The sequence below is a fragment of the Sphaeramia orbicularis genome, chromosome 8 (genome assembly GCF_902148855.1).
Source record: "Sphaeramia orbicularis chromosome 8, fSphaOr1.1, whole genome shotgun sequence".
NCBI lineage: Eukaryota > Metazoa > Chordata > Actinopteri > Kurtiformes > Apogonidae > Sphaeramia > Sphaeramia orbicularis.
In genome coordinates, this window is record NC_043964.1 from 8,041,717 (window position 1) to 8,062,081 (window position 20,365).

General features: G+C 43.8%; 2 protein-coding genes across 2 annotated transcripts; one reads left to right on the plus strand and one right to left on the minus strand.

The window, feature by feature from the left end:
* Positions 1–2,956: 2,956 nt before the first annotated feature.
* LOC115423789 (keratin, type I cytoskeletal 13-like) lies at positions 2,957–5,399 on the minus strand. The gene is made up of 8 exons (XM_030140837.1): positions 5,014–5,399; positions 4,826–4,896; positions 4,544–4,700; positions 4,195–4,287; positions 3,975–4,100; positions 3,560–3,631; positions 3,218–3,357; positions 2,957–3,123 (listed from the first exon to the last, which is right to left on the minus strand). Exons 1-7 carry the CDS (start codon positions 5,356–5,358, stop codon positions 3,223–3,225), a joined length of 999 nt encoding a protein of 332 aa, XP_029996697.1. The 5' UTR covers positions 5,359–5,399; the 3' UTR covers positions 2,957–3,123; positions 3,218–3,222.
* Positions 5,400–15,060: 9,661 nt separating this feature from the next.
* On the plus strand, positions 15,061–17,503 carry LOC115423779 (keratin, type I cytoskeletal 13-like). The gene is made up of 8 exons (XM_030140820.1): positions 15,061–15,540; positions 15,615–15,697; positions 15,883–16,039; positions 16,167–16,328; positions 16,416–16,541; positions 16,779–16,853; positions 16,941–17,080; positions 17,295–17,503. Exons 1-8 carry the CDS (start codon positions 15,115–15,117, stop codon positions 17,407–17,409), a joined length of 1,284 nt encoding a protein of 427 aa, XP_029996680.1. The 5' UTR covers positions 15,061–15,114; the 3' UTR covers positions 17,410–17,503.
* Positions 17,504–20,365: the final 2,862 nt, after the last annotated feature.

A 20,365-nucleotide genomic window follows, 5' to 3' on the forward strand; every position in this document is an offset into this window, starting at 1 on the left:
TTTAAAGGGTTAAAGTCCTGAAACTGATGGAATGTTTGGTTGATTTGAGCAGGACTGAAGTTTAAGTGATTCATGAAAAAAAGCAGGAAAAAATACTGATGTTTGATCATTTCACAGCAGTTTACATCCAGACTGAGAACATGTGAAGAATATTAACAGGACAACAGCGGAAACTAGTAGAAAACAGAAGAAAATAGTAGAAAATAGAAGAAAATAGTAGAAACTAGTAGAAAACAATGGAGAACAGTAGAAAATAGTAGAAAACATTAGAAAACATTAGAAAACATTAGAAACAGTGGAAAATAGTAGAAAATAGTAGGAAATAGTAGAAAACATTAGAAAATAGTAGAAAACAGTAGATTCAGTCCAAAAGTTGGACCTGATCTGGAATGGTGACACTGTGACCTTTGACCCCAGGAATGAATGGACATGACATCACTGAACTGAAACCTCAGCCTTCATCAGAAACAGCTGTAAATAAAATAAAATAAAATAAACAAGAACAAGAACAAGAATAGAACTGATCAAACATCGGCCATTAATAACTCAAATCAACCACATTTAATGACATTATTATTATTATTATTATTATAATACACATACAAATACAGCGTCTGACTAAACTTCTGGTCTGATTTATTTCATATTTGATCTGTTTCTTCTTTGGGACACTGTCTACAAAGTCTGTTCACAGTTTGGATGAATTAGATTTCTGGAATTTTTATGACTTTTTTTTTTTTTTTTATATTCCAAATGTGTCTTTCCTTCTGATGGTCCATATTGTGTTGGTTTTATACAGGCGTAGCCAACACGTCGATCAAGATCTATCGGTCGATTGCAAAGGTAGTTTGGGTAGATCACATGACATTAAAAAATAGACATCAGCCTATCATCCACCCTCACTATGAAATGTCACTTGATTGACAGACAGAACAGCCAGTCAGACAGCTGATCTGTTCTGACACATGGGTCACCACACAAACACGTCCAACCGCAACAAGGGCCACAAAACTATCCAGCCACGGAGTTGTGTAGTTAGCCTTCAGTTTATGTCTTCTACAGAAAGGGTGGACTCAAACCTACCACTTCCATACGGCATGGGAGGAGGACTGTTGTTTCATCATGCCAGCTGGTGTATGAGTGTGTGTGTGAATGGGTGAATGTGAGGAAGTGTAAAGCACTTTGGGCGCCATGAAGGTGTAGAAAATGCGCTACATAAGTTCAGTCCATTTACCATGTCATATTCAGAATGTGTTTGCTTCATCTGCCAGTCCACCATTTAATTTCCAACGAGGGAAATGTGGAGCAGCATCTTCAGACTGTTCAGAAAAACTATGACACTGACTTCCCTCCGAAAAGCGAGACAGAGAACATTGAAGGAACTCAGGAGGCATTTGTTGACCAGCTGACCTCGAAAGTGAAGGCAGCGACTGAAGCATCGTTCCAGACAAGTCACTTAAAGGTTAAGCACAAGAAATCCTGTAAGACGGAGAAATGGTAAAAGAAGCTTTCACTGAAGCAGCTGAGTCATTGGTCCAACACTTTAAAAACAAACCAGAAATATTATCTGGAACAAACACTCAACACATCTGTGATTCTGTCGTTGGTATTTTAGGACATGTGTTTAACTCCAGTATTTAGAGTCCATGAAACCTCTGCTTTTAGGCTCAGACTATAATTAAACTGTATTTGGACGCTGATCTTTGACACTTGGACATTTCAGACACATTTAAACACAACAAATTAAAAAAACATGTTTATGGAAGAATAACGTAAAGCCGACCTTATCAAATGGAACAACTATGAAAGATTGTTAATGGTAATAAATACAACATGTGTCTGCTCCTACAGCTTCACCTACTGTTCAACTACTGGAACATGATGTGTTCAGGTCCAGTGGGATTCCTCTGGACTCACAGACATCAATGCCCTGAAGAACCACATGTTTTCACTGCACACACTCACTTCCTGTTTCAGGGTCACATGGTTCCTCCTAGCCCCGCCCCCTTATGAGACTGACAGTGGATCCTGAACCTGGTTTAAACCAGGCCTCTCAATCTTAAATCAGTTCAGTTCAGGTTCCACATTCAGACCAATAGGATCAAAAACAGGTCCAAACAGTCAAATAAGAACAGAATAAGGATAAATAAGGACAAATACAGACTTTGATCTGTGTTTCAGTTCAGTTTGTTCAGATTATTCACATTTTTAAAAGATGCTTTGTAAATATAAACATGTTAATGTAATTTTACTTTTTTTTTTTTTTTTTTTTTACGCTTAAACACAGAAAGCTTCTTTTGTCAGTAACACCTTCTTTTTCATGTGTCTTTCATTTCTTTTTAATGGGTTTTAAGTCTCTTTCATAGGGTTTTTAACTTCTTTATAATGTGTTTTTATTATTATTCTGTTTTTACCTTTTCTTTTTTATGGTGAAGCTTCATTTTATCAGGTTCTAAACTCTTTTTAAAGCTTTTTAAACATTGTTCATTTAGTTTTTAACTTCTTTTTAGTGGGTTTTAACATTTTCATAGGTGTTTTGACCTTTTATTGGGTTTTGAACTTTAAATTTCTGGTCCGTATGTTTAACATGTTTCCTTTAAAGGTTTAATCTGGTTCACCCTTAAGTAAATCTGGACCTGTTTTCTATGTTTGACATTTCTAAGGACACTGTGACGTTAAACTGACATGAGACACAAATTCTTAATCTACGTTCATTCGTCAACAGGATGTTCAGGTCTGTTCTGGCCACGCCCACTGAGCAAACAGGAAGTCAAACTCTTCAGATCATTGGTTAAAATGCATCATTTCAGTAAATAAATACGTTTGGTTGAAGTTTATCAGGTGAATTCATGCAGTTCAGTGTTTGTCCACAGGGGGGCGAGCATCACCAACAGACCAGAGCAGACAAAGTGATGAACGACACCAAACATCAACTCAAACTCAGACACACAGTGGATTTATGGACCCATTTATTGACTCTCAGGTTATTGGTTGTGTCACAGGTCATGTGACTCAGACACCGCCACTGATTGGCTGTCGGTGCCAGTAGTGGGCGTGGAGGCGGTGGAGGAGACCACCTACCCGTAGACCACCTCCTCCTGGGTCTTCGTGGAGCTGCAGACGCTGTGGACCAATCAGAAGACATTACAGCGGACCCACCCAGCTGCTCTTCATTCAACCAATCACTGATCAGTGTTTCCAGTGTGGGTGTGGTCACCTGTTTCAGCCCTGAAGCCTTTTGTACTCAGCGACCTCCGACTCCAGATGGATGTTGGTGTCCAGCAGCTTCTTGTACTCGTAGTCCTGAAGATCCAGGTCCAACCTGAGCTGGACCAGCTGCTCCTCCAGAGTGGTCACCTGGTGGACAAGAAGAAGAAGATTGAACCAAAGGAGGCGTGGACACTCACTGTGTCCCAGTATCACAGACTGTTTGGACAGACGGACGCCACACAATAAGTGACAGCTGGAAGGTGGCGCCTATGCCCCGCCTCCTGGTCTCTACTGCACAGACTCAGTAGGTCCTGTGTCTGATCTGGTCCATGCAGGTTCCATGTGTTACCTGGGTCAGGTATCCGCTGAGCTGCCCCCCGTACTGGCTCAGGGTTTCAGCCAGAGTTCCCTCCAACACTTCCTGTGGAGGAAACACACCAATCATCAAGCCTCAGTCATCTGACCTTTACTGTGGTCATCAGGTCCACAGAGCAGGTCAGTCCTGCAGACCAGCCCAACCCTCCACCCAACAGGAAGTCCACCATGGAGGTGTGACGCTTACAGGTGTGAGGGCCCATCATGGCCGCTGCAGCTTGAACTCCACTTCCTAATGTTTGGAGCTCCTTTGGACCTTCAGACTGTTTCCACTAAATGTTGCCTTTATTGACTGACTGTTGGTTGAAGCTGCCTCACTTCTTCTACTGGACGTGGACACACACCTACTGACCAGATTCCTGTCATTTCCTGTGGATTGCGATGCTCACCGTGTCCAACGTGGACTGCAGTTGGGTCTCCAGAGACTGCAGAGTAGACTGGACCTGGGTGACTTCAGACCCGGACATCTGCAGGGTCCGGATGCCGACCACCACCTTGTTCTTCAGAACCTGGGTCTGCACAAAACCAACAAACACACAGGTTGAATCCATCAGGGCCCACTGACGTCTATAATGTCTGCTTCCACAGGAAGTGAGGTCATGTGGGTACCTTGGCCTGGAAGGCCTCCAGGTCCTTCTGGTTCTTGGAGTAGATGGTGTCGTGGAGTTGTGCGTTCTGGGCCATGGCCTTGGTGAGGTCCACCTGTGGGATGGATGGAAGACAAGTCACACTATGGAATGTGAACCCATGGCTCTGGGACACAGGGTTTTAGAGCTGGAAAGTCTAGGAGACACTAGGACTGGGTCCAACTGGTCCACATGGGTGAAGCTCATCTGTGGAAGTTGTGACCTTCTGTTGTCATAAAACCTTGTTTCTCAGGATGTTTCCTGATCTCCATCTCATGACTTTTGGCAGTTTGTCCTGTGGGTCCAGGTTTTGTGGGACAGCGTCCACTCACCTCCTGGTTGTTCTTCTTGAGGATCTTCAGCTCCTCCTCCAGACCCTGGATCTGCGTCTTCATGTCGGATCTGGTCTGCATCAGCTGGTCCAGGATCTTCTTCAGTTCTGCGACGTCAGCCTCCAGCGACTGCAGCGCCGCCGGCTCCTTCTCACTCCTGCAACATGATGACCACAGGTGAGGATGAACCGAACTGCAGCAGCTCAACAAATCTGAACTCATGAGGACAAACATCTGAAAGCGGAGTGGTCTTCTACTGCAATAACCTGTGTTTGGACTCACTTGTTCTTGAGGGGTTCATCAGCCGTCTGGGCGTCGCCCATGGATCCGTACACCTGGACGGTGGTCTGGATCTGCAGATGACAAACACACAAATCAGATAACCATGTCCTACTGATGGACATACATTCAGATGTGTGTGTTTGTGTGTCTGTGGATGTGGGTCTGTTGTGTCCGTGGACTGGACTCACCTTGGACCTGATGATGGAGATGGTTTGGAAGCAGGCGCTGTAGTCTCTGGAGACGGAGTCTCCACTGCTGTCCACCCACTGCCTGATCTTCAGCTCCAGTTTGGCATTGGCGTCCTCCAGGGAGCGCACAGTGGAGAGGTAGTCCAGCAGACAGGTGTCCAGGGTCTGCACTGAGAACTTCTCATCGGTGGGAGGACAGAAGCCGGCGGATCTCCGTAAGCGGAAGTTCATGGGCAAGTCAAGGTTGACGGTTGACCCGTGGTTGACCATGGCGAAGTTTCCATGACCATGGATTCTATTGCCTTCGTAGAATTCATAGTGGGAAGACGACTGATGGCTGCCCATGATGAGGTTTGGTTTCCACTGCAGAGACACTGAAGATCTGATGATCCATGTCATGTATTAAAGACCAGAGGGTGGTGGGCGGGGCTTGTGGTCCAGCTTCAGGGCGTTCTTTAGAAAACCACTTCCCTATGGGTTTCAGTGTTCCATCTTCAATGTGACTAATCTGCAGACGAATCAATGGGTGTGGACAATGTCACAATCACCTGGATTCCAAAGTTCAAGTTCACAGTCAGAAGATCTGATAAAATGTAAAACTTCTCCTTATTTGGTCATGAGAAGTTCAGGAAATAGAACCTCCACCACAGAAGAACAAACCTCCATCAGGACTTAAATCCAGAGTTGAAGTCCAACATATGGTCCAGACGTTTAGTCCAATGAAGGCGTCCACAGAATCAGGTTCAAAACTAGAAGATGCAGATCTGTGTTTGGCCAAATGTCCATGTTAGTGTTGATGACATGAAGCATCAGTCGGTTTAGGGGACGCAGCAGAAGCGGATGTTTCAGCAGATGTTTCAGTGTTAAGTGTACATCCAGTCCAGGTCCAGGCTGAGACCAGGTCCAATGGGACATCAGGTCCATAGTGAGGCCTTGGAAGGATGTTTCAGCTGTTGGACTGAAGCTCAGGTCATCTTCATCTAATGTTGGCACCATGAAACCGGTGGAAGTTGACATCAAAGCAGAACCAACCACTGGACCCATCCTGGAGAACTTCAGTCCAATGTGGGAATCTGGTTCCAATATCAGGAACTCAACTGATCTGGTTCCAACGTCAGGAACCCATCTGAACCTGGATGTTCCGTCTGCCTTTCCTGTGGGCTTCATGTGCTTCAGTCTTCTACAGCCCTTTCATCTTCTGTCGGTCTGTTCAGGTCTGTTTGTTTGTCTTCTTCCTGCTGATGGGGGTTCTTTTGGATGAGTTGCAGGAGGGGGCGTTACCATGGAAACACCATCCAATCAGAAGTGGTGGTTTTGATGAGCATTAAATGTAAAGGTTGACAGATGAAACTGAGCTGATCTGAAGTCAGTCTAATAGATCCAAATGGTCCAAATGGACCCAAACAGAACATTGAACCCAAACCGGTGGACTTCCTGTTGGGTTCAGGGTTCTGTTCACGTGTCCACTACATGTTGAAGGTCCAGGTCCAGGTCCAGGTCCTCATGGGTTCAAGTAGGACTGAGATCCAGGAGCTGGGCCTGGAACACCCACCAGTAAAACCCCATCAGATTGATTGACAGGTGGACTGACAGACCAACCAGGTGAGTGCGAGTGCGCTGTGGTGACGGATGTGGTTTTGAAGGTTCAGCCACGTGGACCCGGATCAGAGGTAGAACACGGACGGACTGTGTCAAGGGTTAGGGTTCTCAGAGGAACACAGTAGAACGGCTGAACTGAGCATGTGCGACTAGATGAGGCCATCACTGTTGCACCCAAACAGTTTGTGACACACGAGGAAGTGGTGTTCAGAGCATGTGTCATCATTCCAACCAACACAGCCACGCCCCAGTTCCACAGAAGCACAGGTCAAAGGTCAAGTGGGCGGAGCTTCCACATCACACACATGAAGGACTGGAGCTCAGACTGACACCATGTCTGTGTCCAACACATGAAAGGGCCAGGAGTTTGACCCAGGTGGATTCAGGCCAAACCAGACCAAACCTGGCCAAACCAGGTCAAACCAGGCCAAACCGTACCAAACCAGGTCAACCAGACCAAACCAGAATCAAACCAAGCAAAACCAGGTCAAACCAGACCAAACCAGGACAAACTAAGTCAACCAGACCAAACCAGGCCAAATCAGGTCAAACCAGGCCAAATCAGACCAAACCAGGACAAACCAGGTCAAACCAGGACAAACCAGACCAAACCAGGACAAACCAGGTCAAACCAGACCAAACCAGGTCAAACCAAACCAGACCAGGCCAAAATAGGTCAAACCAGACCAAACCAGGTCAAACCCAGTCAAACCAGCCCAAACCAGGTTCAACCAGGCCAAACCGGGTCCAACCAGGTCAAAACAGATGAAACCAGGTCAAACCAGGTCATCGTTCTTGTTTTAGAACGGCTCTATTCACTGGTCTGTTTGGTCGAGTTTACTGTCCACATTCACTAAACTGACCAGTAGGACATGTGACCACCCCCCCAGCAGCCACCGGGGCGGGGGGGGGGGCTGACCTTTGACCTCCACTGGCTTCTATAGAATTGAACACATGTCTACATGTCTATAGGGAACATTCACCCTTTAATAATCATTTAGTCGACAATGAACATAACCGAGTTCAGAATGTTTTTCTTTATAGAATAGAATAGAATAGAATAGAATAGAATAGAATAGAATAGAATAGAATAGAATACATCTTTATTGTCATTGTTGAAGGAACAATTTAAATCATTTTAGCAGCAAAAAGACTAAAAAAAAAATCTAAACTACAGATAAAGTATAAAATACACAAATATACAAATACTACTGACATACAAACAGATGTGTCAGGGTTGTGATTAGTGCAGTGTCCATTGAACTGGAGGACACGTCCTGGTTGAAGGTTTACTGAGAACATAAGGACAGAGCGTCCACATGAGCGTCAACTTTTACTCAACACTTATGTGGTCGTTCCTCATTTTTTATTTTCACTATTTTTAACACAAACTGACCGACACAGGAAGTGCCTCAGACTGTCGAAAACGTCCTTAAAACTGAACAGTTACACACACTTATTCATGTGTATGTGTTTTACTGCGTTCAAAAATGGATCTGAAAAAAACTGATAGAAAATTTACAGAACCTTGACTTTCCTGATACATATACACACACACACACACACACACACACACACACTACAACAGTCTGTCCTGTGTCCCCAGAACCATTAACAGTAAATCAACTCCCCTTGTTTCCAAGTTCAGCTGCTGCCGACCACTTTCATAAACCAACAGTTAGACTTAAACATCTGAGTCCAGAACAAAAGGAGCAGATCCAACTGAAACACAGACCAACACCTGAAACTGTCTGAAATGAAGATAAGAAACACAGCAGCAGATCAATATAAGAACCACAAGAATGAAACCACAGCAGAACCATAAGTATGTACAGACTCAGATTCAGACTCAGACTCAGATTCAGATTCTTACCTTTAAATGTTCATTTTTGTTCCAATTTCCTAGTTCTCAGCTGTACATTGGAGGACTTGCAGGCTCCGGTGTCCTCTCCTCTGCACCAACAGGTGAGGAGGGTTAGGGTTAGGGTGCCCGGGGTGGGACTGACCCCCCAGTGGGTTAGGGTGCCCGGGGTGGGACTGACCCCCCAGTGGGTTAGGGTGCCCGGGGTGGGACTGACCCCCCATTGGTTTAGGGTTAGGGTGCCCGGGGTGGGACTGACCCCCCAGTGGGTGAACCGAGGTCGGGTCAAGTGCCTGACCGTGTCCCTCTGCTATGGCAGGTCAAGTAGGCCTCAGCTGAGTCCCCCCGCCCTCCACCACTACACACACCCCACACACACCCGTATCCTAACGTCAGTCAGAAATAACTGACAGATGAAGTGACCAATGGGACAGACTGGATGGATTCGACTGTGGGTCACATGTGTCCAATCAGCTGGTTGTTTTATGGGACAGTAGAGGTCGTTTCTATTTGTAAATAGTCTGGCCAATCCAGGGCCCCTGCACCTGTGGGGCCCCTGTAGGTTCCAGCCCAGGTCAGCCTGTGCATTAGTCCACCCCTGCTGATCTGAATTAACATGTTTTCTCAGTCCTCCTCCAGGGCCTCAGACCACATGTTAAACTCTGGTTTGTGTTTTGTGACTAAACCCTGGAATATGAACTGGACTGGACTGAACTGGACTAAACTGGACTGGACTAAACTGGACTTAACTGGACTGGACTAGACTAAACTGGACTGGACTACACTGGACTGGGCTGAACTGGACTAAACTAAACTGGACTAAACTAGACTGGACCGGACTAAACTGGACTGGACCAGACTGGACAAACTGGACTAAACTGAACTAAACTGAACTGGACCAGAATGGACTGGTGGTGAAAGTGAACCTTCCCAGTGTCATGTGACCGCTGTAGAGGATTCCACTGAGGTAATTACAGGTTCCAGTGCTTTCACAGGTGCATTGTGGTCAAGGTGTGTCAAGAGGTGGTTTTTCTTGGCAGTTCCACAAAACCTGGGTATAAAACTGTTAACACGTCAGTCTGAGGTCTGGTTGGACAGCTACTGAGGCGGGTTCAGAGCTCCGCCTCCTTAACACTGTCATTTGTTTCAGATTAATCCTGTTTAAACACAACCGGTCGAAGGTGTTCGTTTTCAACAGGTTTGTGTCAAGTTAATGACGTGGTTTGGTTTTACTGGAGTTAAACCCACATTAGCGTCCAACAGGATGCAGGTCGATTCCTTCACGTATTTAATATTAAACGACTGATTTTAGGAGTAAAAATGGATAAAACACTGATTCCAGATGGACTCAGACCTGTTGGTTCCACTGGAGTCACAATGACTTTGCACATTTAGAGTCAAAGAACAAACATGTCAGGATGTTGGTCGATGATTTCAGCTCCACATTCAACACTATCATCCAACAACATCTGACACAGAAGCTCCTCCCACTGAGCTTTAACATTGCACCACAGGCATCCCCCAGGGCTGAGCCCTCGGCCCACTGCTGTTAACACTGACATCTGATAGTAGAGCACAGACACCTTGTACTGTGTTTTTTACTCTGTTACTGTGTTTTTACTCTTTTACTGTGTTTGTACTCTGTTACTGTGTTTTTTACTGTTAGTGTGTTTGTACTCCGTTACTGTGTTTTTTACTCTGTTACTGTGTTTGTACTCTGTTACTGTGTTTTTTACTCTTTTACTGTTTGTACTCTGTTACTGTGTTTTTTATTGTTACCGTGTTTGTACTGTTACTGTGGTTTACTCAGTTACTGTGTTTTTTACTCTGTTACTATGGGTTTTTTTTACTCAGTTACTGTGTTTTTTTTTACTTTGTTACAGTGTTTTTTTACTCTGTTACTGTGTTTTTACTGTTACTGTTTTTTTTACTCTCTTACTGTTTTTTTACTCTTACTGTTGGTTTTTTATACCGTTACTGTGGTTTTTACTCTGTTACTGTGTTCTTTTACTGTCTTTGAGTTGTGATCTGAATCCTCCTCCTCGTCATCTCATTTTTTTCAGTATTTGGCAGTTTTTCCTCCTGAACAAACATGGTTTGTTTGTGTTTGATGGTTTGTTTCATCGTCGTTGACTGAAAGAGCTGAAACTCTGCTTCATGTGTGACATGAATCAGAGGGTTCTGCTTCAGAGTTAAACGTCAGGTCTGTCCTCTGTCTTTTTGTCCTCTGTCTTTCTTCTGTCTTCGTCTTCTTCCTTGTCCCCCCCTTCCCTGTCCTTATCGCCTTTGTCTCTTCTTCGTCTTCTTCTTGGCTTCTCGTGGATCGGATCCAAACGCCTGCAGCTGAAACATGTCGGCACTTTCATGAATGTTTGACAGAATGAATGTGAACTATTAACAGATAATGATCACATTCAGCTGCGGATCCATTTTAAAGACCAACGACTGAAACAGACGATGATTTACAACCGACAGGTTCAACAAACAACCCAACGCACGACAACGACCTGACGAAGACAACAAGAAAGAGAAAAAAAAGATGAAAGTAAGCAAAGATCAGAGATGAAACCAAAGGATTAAAAGATTAAAACAAGAACCAAATGAAAAATGACAGAAAAAAATTGAAAAGACAAAAAGACGTAAAATATGATGTGAAATACTGACATTCGATGGTTTTACTGTCTGTGTTTATTTACTCTGTGTTTATTTACTCTGTGGTTGTTTTTAATTTGTTTTTTTATTATTGTATTTGTTTAGGTTCATTTATTGCCTGTTTTACTAATCTTTTTTAAAATAATTTTGTTCAATTTGTAGCTTTTTTGGTTCATGTTTTTTCCCATTTTTATTCATTTTGTTTATTTTTTGTCGGTTTAATTCCTTTTCTTCATTTCTCTTCATGTCGTTGCTTATTTTCTTCAGGTTATTGATAATTTGGTACATTTTCTGATTCGTTTTTGTTCCTTTTGTTTATTATTTTATTTTTTGTTTGTGTTCTTTGGGCCTATTTTATTAGATTTTCATTAATATGTTGTTGACGGTTTTATGACCCATATTATAAAACCTGGTTCAGGGTCCAGGTCTGGGTTCAGTGTCTGTTCTGGGTTCAGGGTCCAGGTCTGGGTTCAGTGTCTGGTCTGGGTTCAGGGTCCAGCTCTGGGTTCAGTGTCTGGTCTGGGTTTATGGTCCAGGTCTGGGTCCTGGGTCTGGGTTCAGGGTCTGGGTTCAGTGTCTGGTCTGGGTTTATGGTCCAGGTCTGGGTCCAAGCCTTGGTTTGTGGTCTGACCTGTGTCCAGGTCTGTGACAGCTGTGACTGATGTGGACTCTCCCTGACCTGGGTTCAGCTGGTTCCTCAGGTGCTGGTTGCTGAAGGTGTGGAACCGGTCTGGGTTCTGATCAATCATTTCCAAGTGAGCGTGGAGAAGGGGGCGTGGCAGGGGCGTGGCCATTCCTTTGTTATCTGATGCCGTTGCTTTGTTGAGCAGCTGATGACAGATGCCGTTGACAGGAGCTGCAGGTTCACCAGAAGCCAGAACTTCAACAGGGGACCTGGTTCAGGCCCAGGTTCAGAGCCAGAACTGAGTCAATCTGGGTCCGTTTCATTTCAAATCAAAGGGAACCGTTGAAACGGATCCTGGTTCTGTCTTTAAGAACTTTGTAGATGACTCCATCATAAACACAGTCTGTTTACAGAACAAACCCAAATGGCACACGGGTCTTTAAGGAAGTGTGGTGGTGAGGTGTATGATGGGAATGTGAGTTCCTGCAGCAGCAGTTTGTCTGTTGGTGAAGCTGAACCCACATGTGGACTGGACCTCCAAACACCAACTGGACTCCACTGGAGGAGTTTAAGGCGGACCCATCTGGACCCTGTTCTACCCCAGTCTGGACCCGGTTCTGCCCCAATCTGGACCTGGTTCTACCCCAACCTGTATCCAGTTCTACCCCAATCTGGGACAAATCACTTTCACTGGTCACCGTTCCCACAATGCACTTCAAATTTATGATGGAAGTCATACGCAGCTTTAAGGTGTCAGTGAACGCAGCATCACTTCAATCCAGACCCGGACCCAGACCTGGACCCACCCCCAAACCTGGACGCAGACCTTGACCCTAAACCAGACCCTGAATCTAAACCAACCCTTGTAACCATACTGTATTGTGAACCCAAACCTGGACACAGACCTTGACCCAGAACATAAACCAGACCCTGAGCCTAAACCAGACCCTGGACCCATACTAGACTGTGAACCCAGACCTGGATCCTGCACCCAGACCTAGACCCAGACCAGATCATGAATCCAGACCAGTTCATGAACCCAGACCAGACTTGTACCCAGACCAGATCATGAACTGAGACCAGACCTGGATCCAGACCAGATCATGAACTGAGACCAGACCTGGACCCAGACCAGACCTTGTTCTACATAAAACTGGTTCTGGTCTGTCTTCCACTGGTTGGTTTGATGTTCTCTTCCAGTAGAACATGGAGCTTCAGTCGGAGTTCTCTGAGGTAACACGACACCACAGGAACAGGAAACCCATCTGTTTGACACCTGGAGGCGGAGCTACAACATCTGATGAACATCTGCCTTCCAGCACATTCTGCAGCTGCTTCACATTAATTCACTCAGGTGTTTTATAAAACCAGCTCTAGAATCAGTGACCTCACAGGTAACAAAGTACAAATACTTCACCAGTACTTACCGTTGAGTCCTTTTACGTTGACTCTGATACACTGAGAATAAAGGTGTTCTGGTCTCAGGTGTCACCTGGACAAACAGATTCAACAAATATTAGTGTTGAATGGGTCGACTCTCAGGAACAGTATGGTACCGTGATCAGACGGTACCTGGGAAATAAGTCCAGTCCGGACATTTCATCACTGCTAAATATTCTACAGTCAACGGTGATTTAATACATATAATAAAAAAGAAGCAATTTGGAACAACAGCAACTCTGCCCTGAAAGGGTTAGAGGTCGGTGGTAGTTGGTCAGTAGTTGGCAGTTGGTGGTCAGGGGTCAGTAGTCGAGGTCAGTAGTCGGTGGTCAGGGGTTGGTTGTCCTAAACCAGGGGTCTCAAACGTGCAGTCCGGGGGCCAAATGTGTCCCGCCAAAGGTTCCAATGCGGTGGGATGAATTTACAAAGTGCAAAAATTCCACTGTCAAGGCTGTCCAACTCATGGTACTTCAGGTTCCACATACAGACCAATATGATCTCAAGTAAAATATAGCATAATAACCCACAAAAAAATAATGACTCCATATTTTCTTCTCGGTTTGATGTGAAAAAATATTACATTATGCCTATAAATAATGACAACTTCAAATTTTTTGTCTTTGTTTTAGTGCAAAACAATAACATTAAATTATGAAAATATTTACATTCACAAACTATCCTGTAACAATTAAATGTGAATAACCTGAACAAATATGAACAACCTGAAATGTCTAAAGAAAATTAAGCACAATTTTAACTATTTTCTGCCTGTTACTGAGTGTTTAGTGTCTTTGTAGATCCGATCCATAATGCACATGTAGAAATGATAAGTTGAGGCAGAATATTGTCAAAATTGCACTTATTTTTCCTCAGAAATTTCAGTTTTTGCAGGTTATTCACATCTTTTTGTTTGAATAGTTTATAAAAGTAAGTATTTCATAATTTAATGGGGGTTTTTTTGCACTAAAACAAAGACAAATTTGGAGTTGTCATTATTTATCGGTTATTTTGCTATTATTTTACTGGTCTGGCCCACTGGAGATCAAATTGGGCTGAATGTGGCCCCTGAAAGAAAATGAGTTTGAGATCCCTGTCCTAAACCCAACGGCATTATGGGATGGCATTGAAGTTCATGAGTGTAAAGACAGACGTGCCAATACTTTGCTACATATCGTGGAGGTGAACTTCACACTCGTCTCTGTCAACAGCCTTTAGTTTTAATGCATTTGATGTGAATTCTTCATTTCCTTTGTGGTTATTTACAGATTAAAGGAACATGTCGCGTTAATGTTGATCATCACTTATTTCTCATTGAATTCATTTTCTATCTGCTTCTGATCAGACACTTTTAATGTTTATTATGCTTTAAATTTCCTTTTGTATTTTCTTTTTCTTTGTGTCTTATATTCCTTATTTTTTTCTTTCAATTGAATGTGTCGACTGTTGATGAGTTAAAGTTCAGTTCGTGGATTTGATGTTTCTTTATTGACTTATTGTTGGTTGTGAATAATGGTGTTAAACGTTACAAGCTGCTGTCGATGTGATCTTGACCTTTAGATTCCAGGTAACGTTCCATCAGCCCCACCCACTAAATCCTCAACAGGTGAGTGACATTTAACACTTTCACCGAAACTTGGCAGGTCTTTGTACCCTGCCCTGAGGCACCTCATTAGGCAGCTGTGTTCAGTGTTTGCAGCCTAAAGGTCACCTGCTGCCTGCAGTAGCTTTAAACCTCCCATCCCATCGCTGTCACGCACTCAGGTTACATTCTTCAGTGCCACACCTCCTGACACACCTGTCCTAGCCCTACCTGGCCGCTGAGTGATTGACAGCTCTGAGGGCTTTATAAGGTGGAGCGAGGTGTCGACTCGTCACTCTCCTCTCTGTCGTCGTCTGCAACCACAGCGGAAAGAGAACCTCCATCATGACCTCCTATACCATGAGTCGCTCCAGCACCTCCTCCCTGAGGACCAGTGGCAGTTCTCCCTTTGGACGTGCCATGGTTGGCAAGTCCAACAGCGTCTATGGAGGAGCAGGAAGCAGCGGCGTCCGGATCTCCACATCCTCCGGCATGGGCTTCGGAGGAGGCCTCGGAGGAGGTGCCGCTTATGGCAGCAGCTTCTCCACATCCGCCAGCTTCAGCACCGACGACAGCCTCATCGGCAACGAGAAGTTCACCATGCAGAATCTGAACGACCGCCTGGCCAACTACCTGGCCAAGGTGCACTCCCTGGAGAAGGCCAACGCCGAGCTGGAACTGAAGATCAGGCAATACGTGGAGAGCAAGGTTGGACCCACCACCCGAGACTACAGTGCCTTCTTTGTCACCATCGGAGACCTCACAGCTAAGGTGAGTTCACTTCTGAGCAGGTCAGACGTTCTGTTCATACACGAAGCTCTGATGTGTCCATTTGTCATCTGCAGATCCAGGACGCCATCCGGGTGAATGGATCTGTCCATCTGAGCATCGACAATGCTCGGCTGGCTGCTGACGACTTCAAGATGAAGTGAGTCCAAACATCAAGGATGTTACCAGGGATGGCATTTGATCAGAATTCAGCGATTGCGGTTCCTTTATCAATAACATTGATCGATTTGATTCTTTAATGTCAAATCTGCACTAACATTCTGCATTAGATTGGTCCAAACATCTGAACGTCTCTGAATCTACTCACTGAGCTCCTGTGTCCAGGTACGAGAACGAGCTGGCCATGAGGCAGTCGGTGGAGGCCGACATCGCAGGGTTGAAGAGGGTCCTGGACGAGCTGACGTTGGCCAGATCTGACCTGGAGATGCAGATCGAGGGTCTGAGGGAGGAGCTGATCTTCCTCAAGAAGAACCACGAGGAGGTAAGTGAACGCCACCACAGAACAAAGAACATCAAAGAACATCAGCAGTTCACGTTAGTCCTGTAGTTCAGGGGCTTCGTTCTGATTCAGGACGTTTATGAACTTCTCTGTTTGGTCTCGTTGGTAGGAACTGCTGGCCATGCGTTCTCAGATGAGTGGTCAGGTCCATGTGGAGGTGGACGCCACTCCACAGGTAGACCTCACCAGAGTCATGGCTGAGATCAGAGAACACTACGAAGCTGTCGCCGCCAAGAACCAGAAGGAGCTGGAGAACTGGTTCCAGGCCAAGGTGATAGGCCACCTGACACGATGTCACCTCAGATGTTCCACATGAACGACCTGTGATTGACTCAACCCCTGTGTTTGTTTTGTGCAGTCGGAAACGCTGAAGAAAGAGGTCGTCACAAGTACAGAAACGCTGCAGACGTCCAGATCAGAAGTCACAGAAGTCAAACGCACCCTGCAGGCGCTGGAGATCGAGCTGCAGTCTATGTTGGGCATGGTGAGCACCTTCATCCACCTGAAACATTAGGATTCAAAGCAATAGATCATTTACTGAAAATAGGCTGAAGGTACAAAGTAGGTTCAACGGTCATTAAGTACAAGTTCTAAGTAGACATGATGGGCCCTCACACCAACACCATGGATTTCCTGTTAGGTCCAGGGTTCTGTCCTTCTGCTACATCCTCATGTTGCTTTCTTGATCTTCATTGACCATGATTTTTGGTTTGTTCTGCAGAAAGCGTCACTGGAGGCAACTCTGGCTGAAACACAGAACCGTTACTCCATGCAGCTCAACGGGTACCAGATGCAGGTACAGATGTTGGACCACTTTGAAGGTCACCGTGGAAACCAGATGATCTAAACTAATCCCCTCCTTCTTCTTCTTCATGTCCACCAGGTGTCGATGTTGGAGGAGCAGCTGGTCCAGCTCCGGGCCGACCTGGAGAGACAAGGCCAAGAGTACCAGATGCTGCTGGACATCAAGACCCGGTTGGAGATGGAGATCGCTGAGTACAGGAGGCTGATTGATGGAGAAACGTAAGAGCTGATTTCATCTGTTAACAAACACTGACCAACGCTGAAGATGCAGAAGAATTCAAATTAACTCCAAAACTGATACCTTCACTTCACTGACGCCACTAAAACATGAGTAGAATAAGATCTGGAAGGTTTTTAGACTGGACTCTGCATGTCTGAGTCCATCCAGCGGAATCTGTCAGTCTAACCGTTCTGTGTTGTGATTGGTCCACAGCCTCTCCAGCTCCACCTCCACCACCACCAAGACCCGGGTGGTGACAGTGGTCGAGGAGGTCGTCGACGGGAAGGTACTGTCCAGCTCGTCCTCCACCTCCACCAACAGGTTCTGATCCAGCAGTGTCCAGACCAGCACCGGCAGCCAATCAGCATCAGCGTCTGAGTCACATGACGTCTGACACAATCAATAAACCAGTGAAAAAATGAGCTTCATGTCTGTTGTTGATTTAATAGAAAACGACAATGATGATGATGACGATCATATGGATGATCAATAAATCTGATCAACAAACATGATCAGATCAGCGTTAATACAGGAAACTACAACCACTGATATAAAAGTACAAATATTGAAGTAAAAGTACACAGTACAAATACTGACATAAAAGTACACAGTACAGGTACAAATCCTGACGTAAAAGTACACAGTACAAATACTGAGGTAAAAGTACACAGTACAGGTACAAATACTGAGGCAAAAGTACTCACTACAAATACTGAAGTAAAAGTACACAGTACAGATAAAAAAATACTGAGGTAAAAGTACACAGTACAGGTACAAATACTAAGGTAAAAGTACACAGTACAAATATTGAGGGGAAAGTACAAAGTACAAATACTGAGGTAAAAGTACACAGTGCAAATACTGAGGTAAAAGTACACAGTACAGGTACAAATACTGTAGTAAATCCATCTGTTAGTAATAAACTTGATGGTTACATTGAATAAAGATGTGAAAACAGTTTAATCAGTTTTTATAAAATTCTGTTTTGTTTTGGGGTTTTTTTTTTTGGTTTTTTTGTCTTTATTGAGAACAAACAGCAAAATATAAGTAAAAAAATACACAAAAATACACCAAAAAAGAAGGAAACATGAATTAAACAGAGATCAGAGGGGGGAGAGTTACGTTAATAATGAAGATTATTATTCATGAATGAATCTGTTCAACATCTGAGTTTGAACCAGAAAAAAAATTCACATAGATCTGGACCACACAGATCCAACACACATGAATGTAGATCACATAGATCTGGACCACACAGATCCAACACACGAGTGTAGCTCACATAGATCTGGACCACACAGATCCAACACACATGAGTGTAGCTTACATAGATCTGGACCACACAGATCCAACACACATGAGTGTAGCTTACATAGATCTGGACCACACAGATCCAACACACATGAGTGTAGCTCACATAGATCTGGACCACACAGATCCAACACACATGAGTGTAGCTTACATAGATCTGGACCACACAGATCCAACACACGAGTGTAGATCACATAGATCTGGACCACACAGATCTAACACAAGAGTGTAGATCACATAGATCTGGACCACACAGATCTAACACACATGAGTGAACTCATATGTGACGCCTCGTTTTATTAAAAACCTTTAATGTTGACGATGTTTTAAAACAAAACACAGCAAAAACCAAAACAGACGAAAAAACTAACAGAGAAAGATGTTTGTTTGGGAAGAAAATCTATTATTATTATTATTATTAATAATAATAATAATAATAATAATAATAATAATAATAAATAATAATAATAATAACTGGTTGTTAAATACTGATACAAACTGAACATTATAATGATCAGATATCCACTGATGCCCCCTGATGGTCCTTCTATATATTAATTCTATATATTGATCAATATTTTAACTCCTGATCTGATGGTTTTCGATGCTCTGGCCGTTCATGATGAAAAGTTGAAGAAACTGGAAACATCATCAGAAAACGTTCAATCACAGAGAAGATGAAAAAACAGTGAACCTCAGATTCTTCGACTGAAAAAACACAGTGACATGGAATTAAAGCAGACGTTCAGCGATTGTCCACTAGAGGACAGTAACTGACAGGAAAAGACACTAGAGGACAGTAGAGGAAAGTAGAGGACAGTAAAGGAAAGTAGAGGACAGGACAGTAGAGGACAGTAAAGGACAGTACAGGACAGCAGACGACAGTACAGGACAGGAAATAGCAAAGTTCAAATATTAGAGTGAAATTGGAAAAGAAATGAATATACGATGCCAACTATTAATAAGAAACAGACAAAAGACACATTCACCAGAAAGGAGAGAATATTAAAGATGAAAAAAATCCTAATATTCTATAATGAAGATTAAAAAAAAAAAAAAAGTCTGACATATGAGAAAAAAAGTCTGAATTTGACCAAACGTGATATTTTCAGATAAAAATGTGTAAATGTTGGAAGAAAAAAGTTATAATAAAGGAATAAATTCAAAATAAAAAAAAATAATCATAATAATACAGTCTTTAGTTCCAGGTTTAGATTTAGGCCTAGTACTGGAACTTATAGTACTAGTGATAGTAAAAATACTACAACCAAACCTAAACACAGCCCCGCCCCCTACCTCAGGCTTGACCAACTGACTGACCAACCAACCAACCGACCGACCAACCAACCAACCAAACTGACTAACCCACCGACCGCCTGAGTAACCAACAGACCAAGGACCGACTGACAAATTTAAATAAATAAATGCACTCCTCGTCCTCCTCCTTCTCCTTTTCCTCCTTCTATTCTTGCTTCTGTTGTGTTTTTTCGATTGTTCTTTCTCTGTCTTCCTGTTTCTTTCATCCTTCGTGTCCTATTTTTCTCTTTTTTTGTTTTTTTTTCCATGGTCGTTCCCTCAGATCCACAAGTCGGGTCCCGCCCACTCAGAGGTCAGGTCCCTCCCACTCAGAGGAAAACCTCTGTTCCACCTTAAACCAACCCTCGAGGCTGCATTCCTCCATCTGAAGGTTGATTAATGAACAGATGCATGATGGGAACTCCACTACGGCTGCTTTTTCTCATAGTTTGATGGAAATTAACATATTATTTGTCAAATCACCCTGAGGTTCAACTGTTCAACATGTTTCAACCTGAGCTTTGATAAAAACCTCCAACACTTCGGATCATTTTCACATTAAGTCGTATGTTTATTTAGTTCTTTTTCACATGGTTTTAATCTCGTTTGTGTAGTTTTTTTTTTTTTTTCTTGTTCCCCCTCATTTCTTTTTTTTCGTTGTCATCAACTTGGGGAAG

Excerpts from the sequence above, each read along its gene's own strand:
- LOC115423789 (XM_030140837.1), bottom strand. The coding sequence starts at position 5,358 with ATGGGCAGCCATCAGTCGTCTTCCCACTATGAATTCTACGAAGGCAAT. Across the intron at positions 4,897-5,013 it reads TCTCCATCATCAGGTCCAAG|ATCCAGACCACCGTCCAGGT; the intron begins GTGAGTCCAGTC and ends TGTCATCTGCAG. Across the intron at positions 4,701-4,825 it reads GATGAACCCCTCAAGAACAA|GAGTGAGAAGGAGCCGGCGG; the intron begins GTGAGTCCAAAC and ends ATCATGTTGCAG.
- LOC115423779 (XM_030140820.1), top strand. The coding sequence starts at position 15,115 with ATGACCTCCTATACCATGAGTCGCTCCAGCACCTCCTCCCTGAGGACC. Across the intron at positions 16,329-16,415 it reads AGAACTGGTTCCAGGCCAAG|TCGGAAACGCTGAAGAAAGA; the intron begins GTGATAGGCCAC and ends TGTTTTGTGCAG. Across the intron at positions 16,854-16,940 it reads TCAACGGGTACCAGATGCAG|GTGTCGATGTTGGAGGAGCA; the intron begins GTACAGATGTTG and ends CATGTCCACCAG.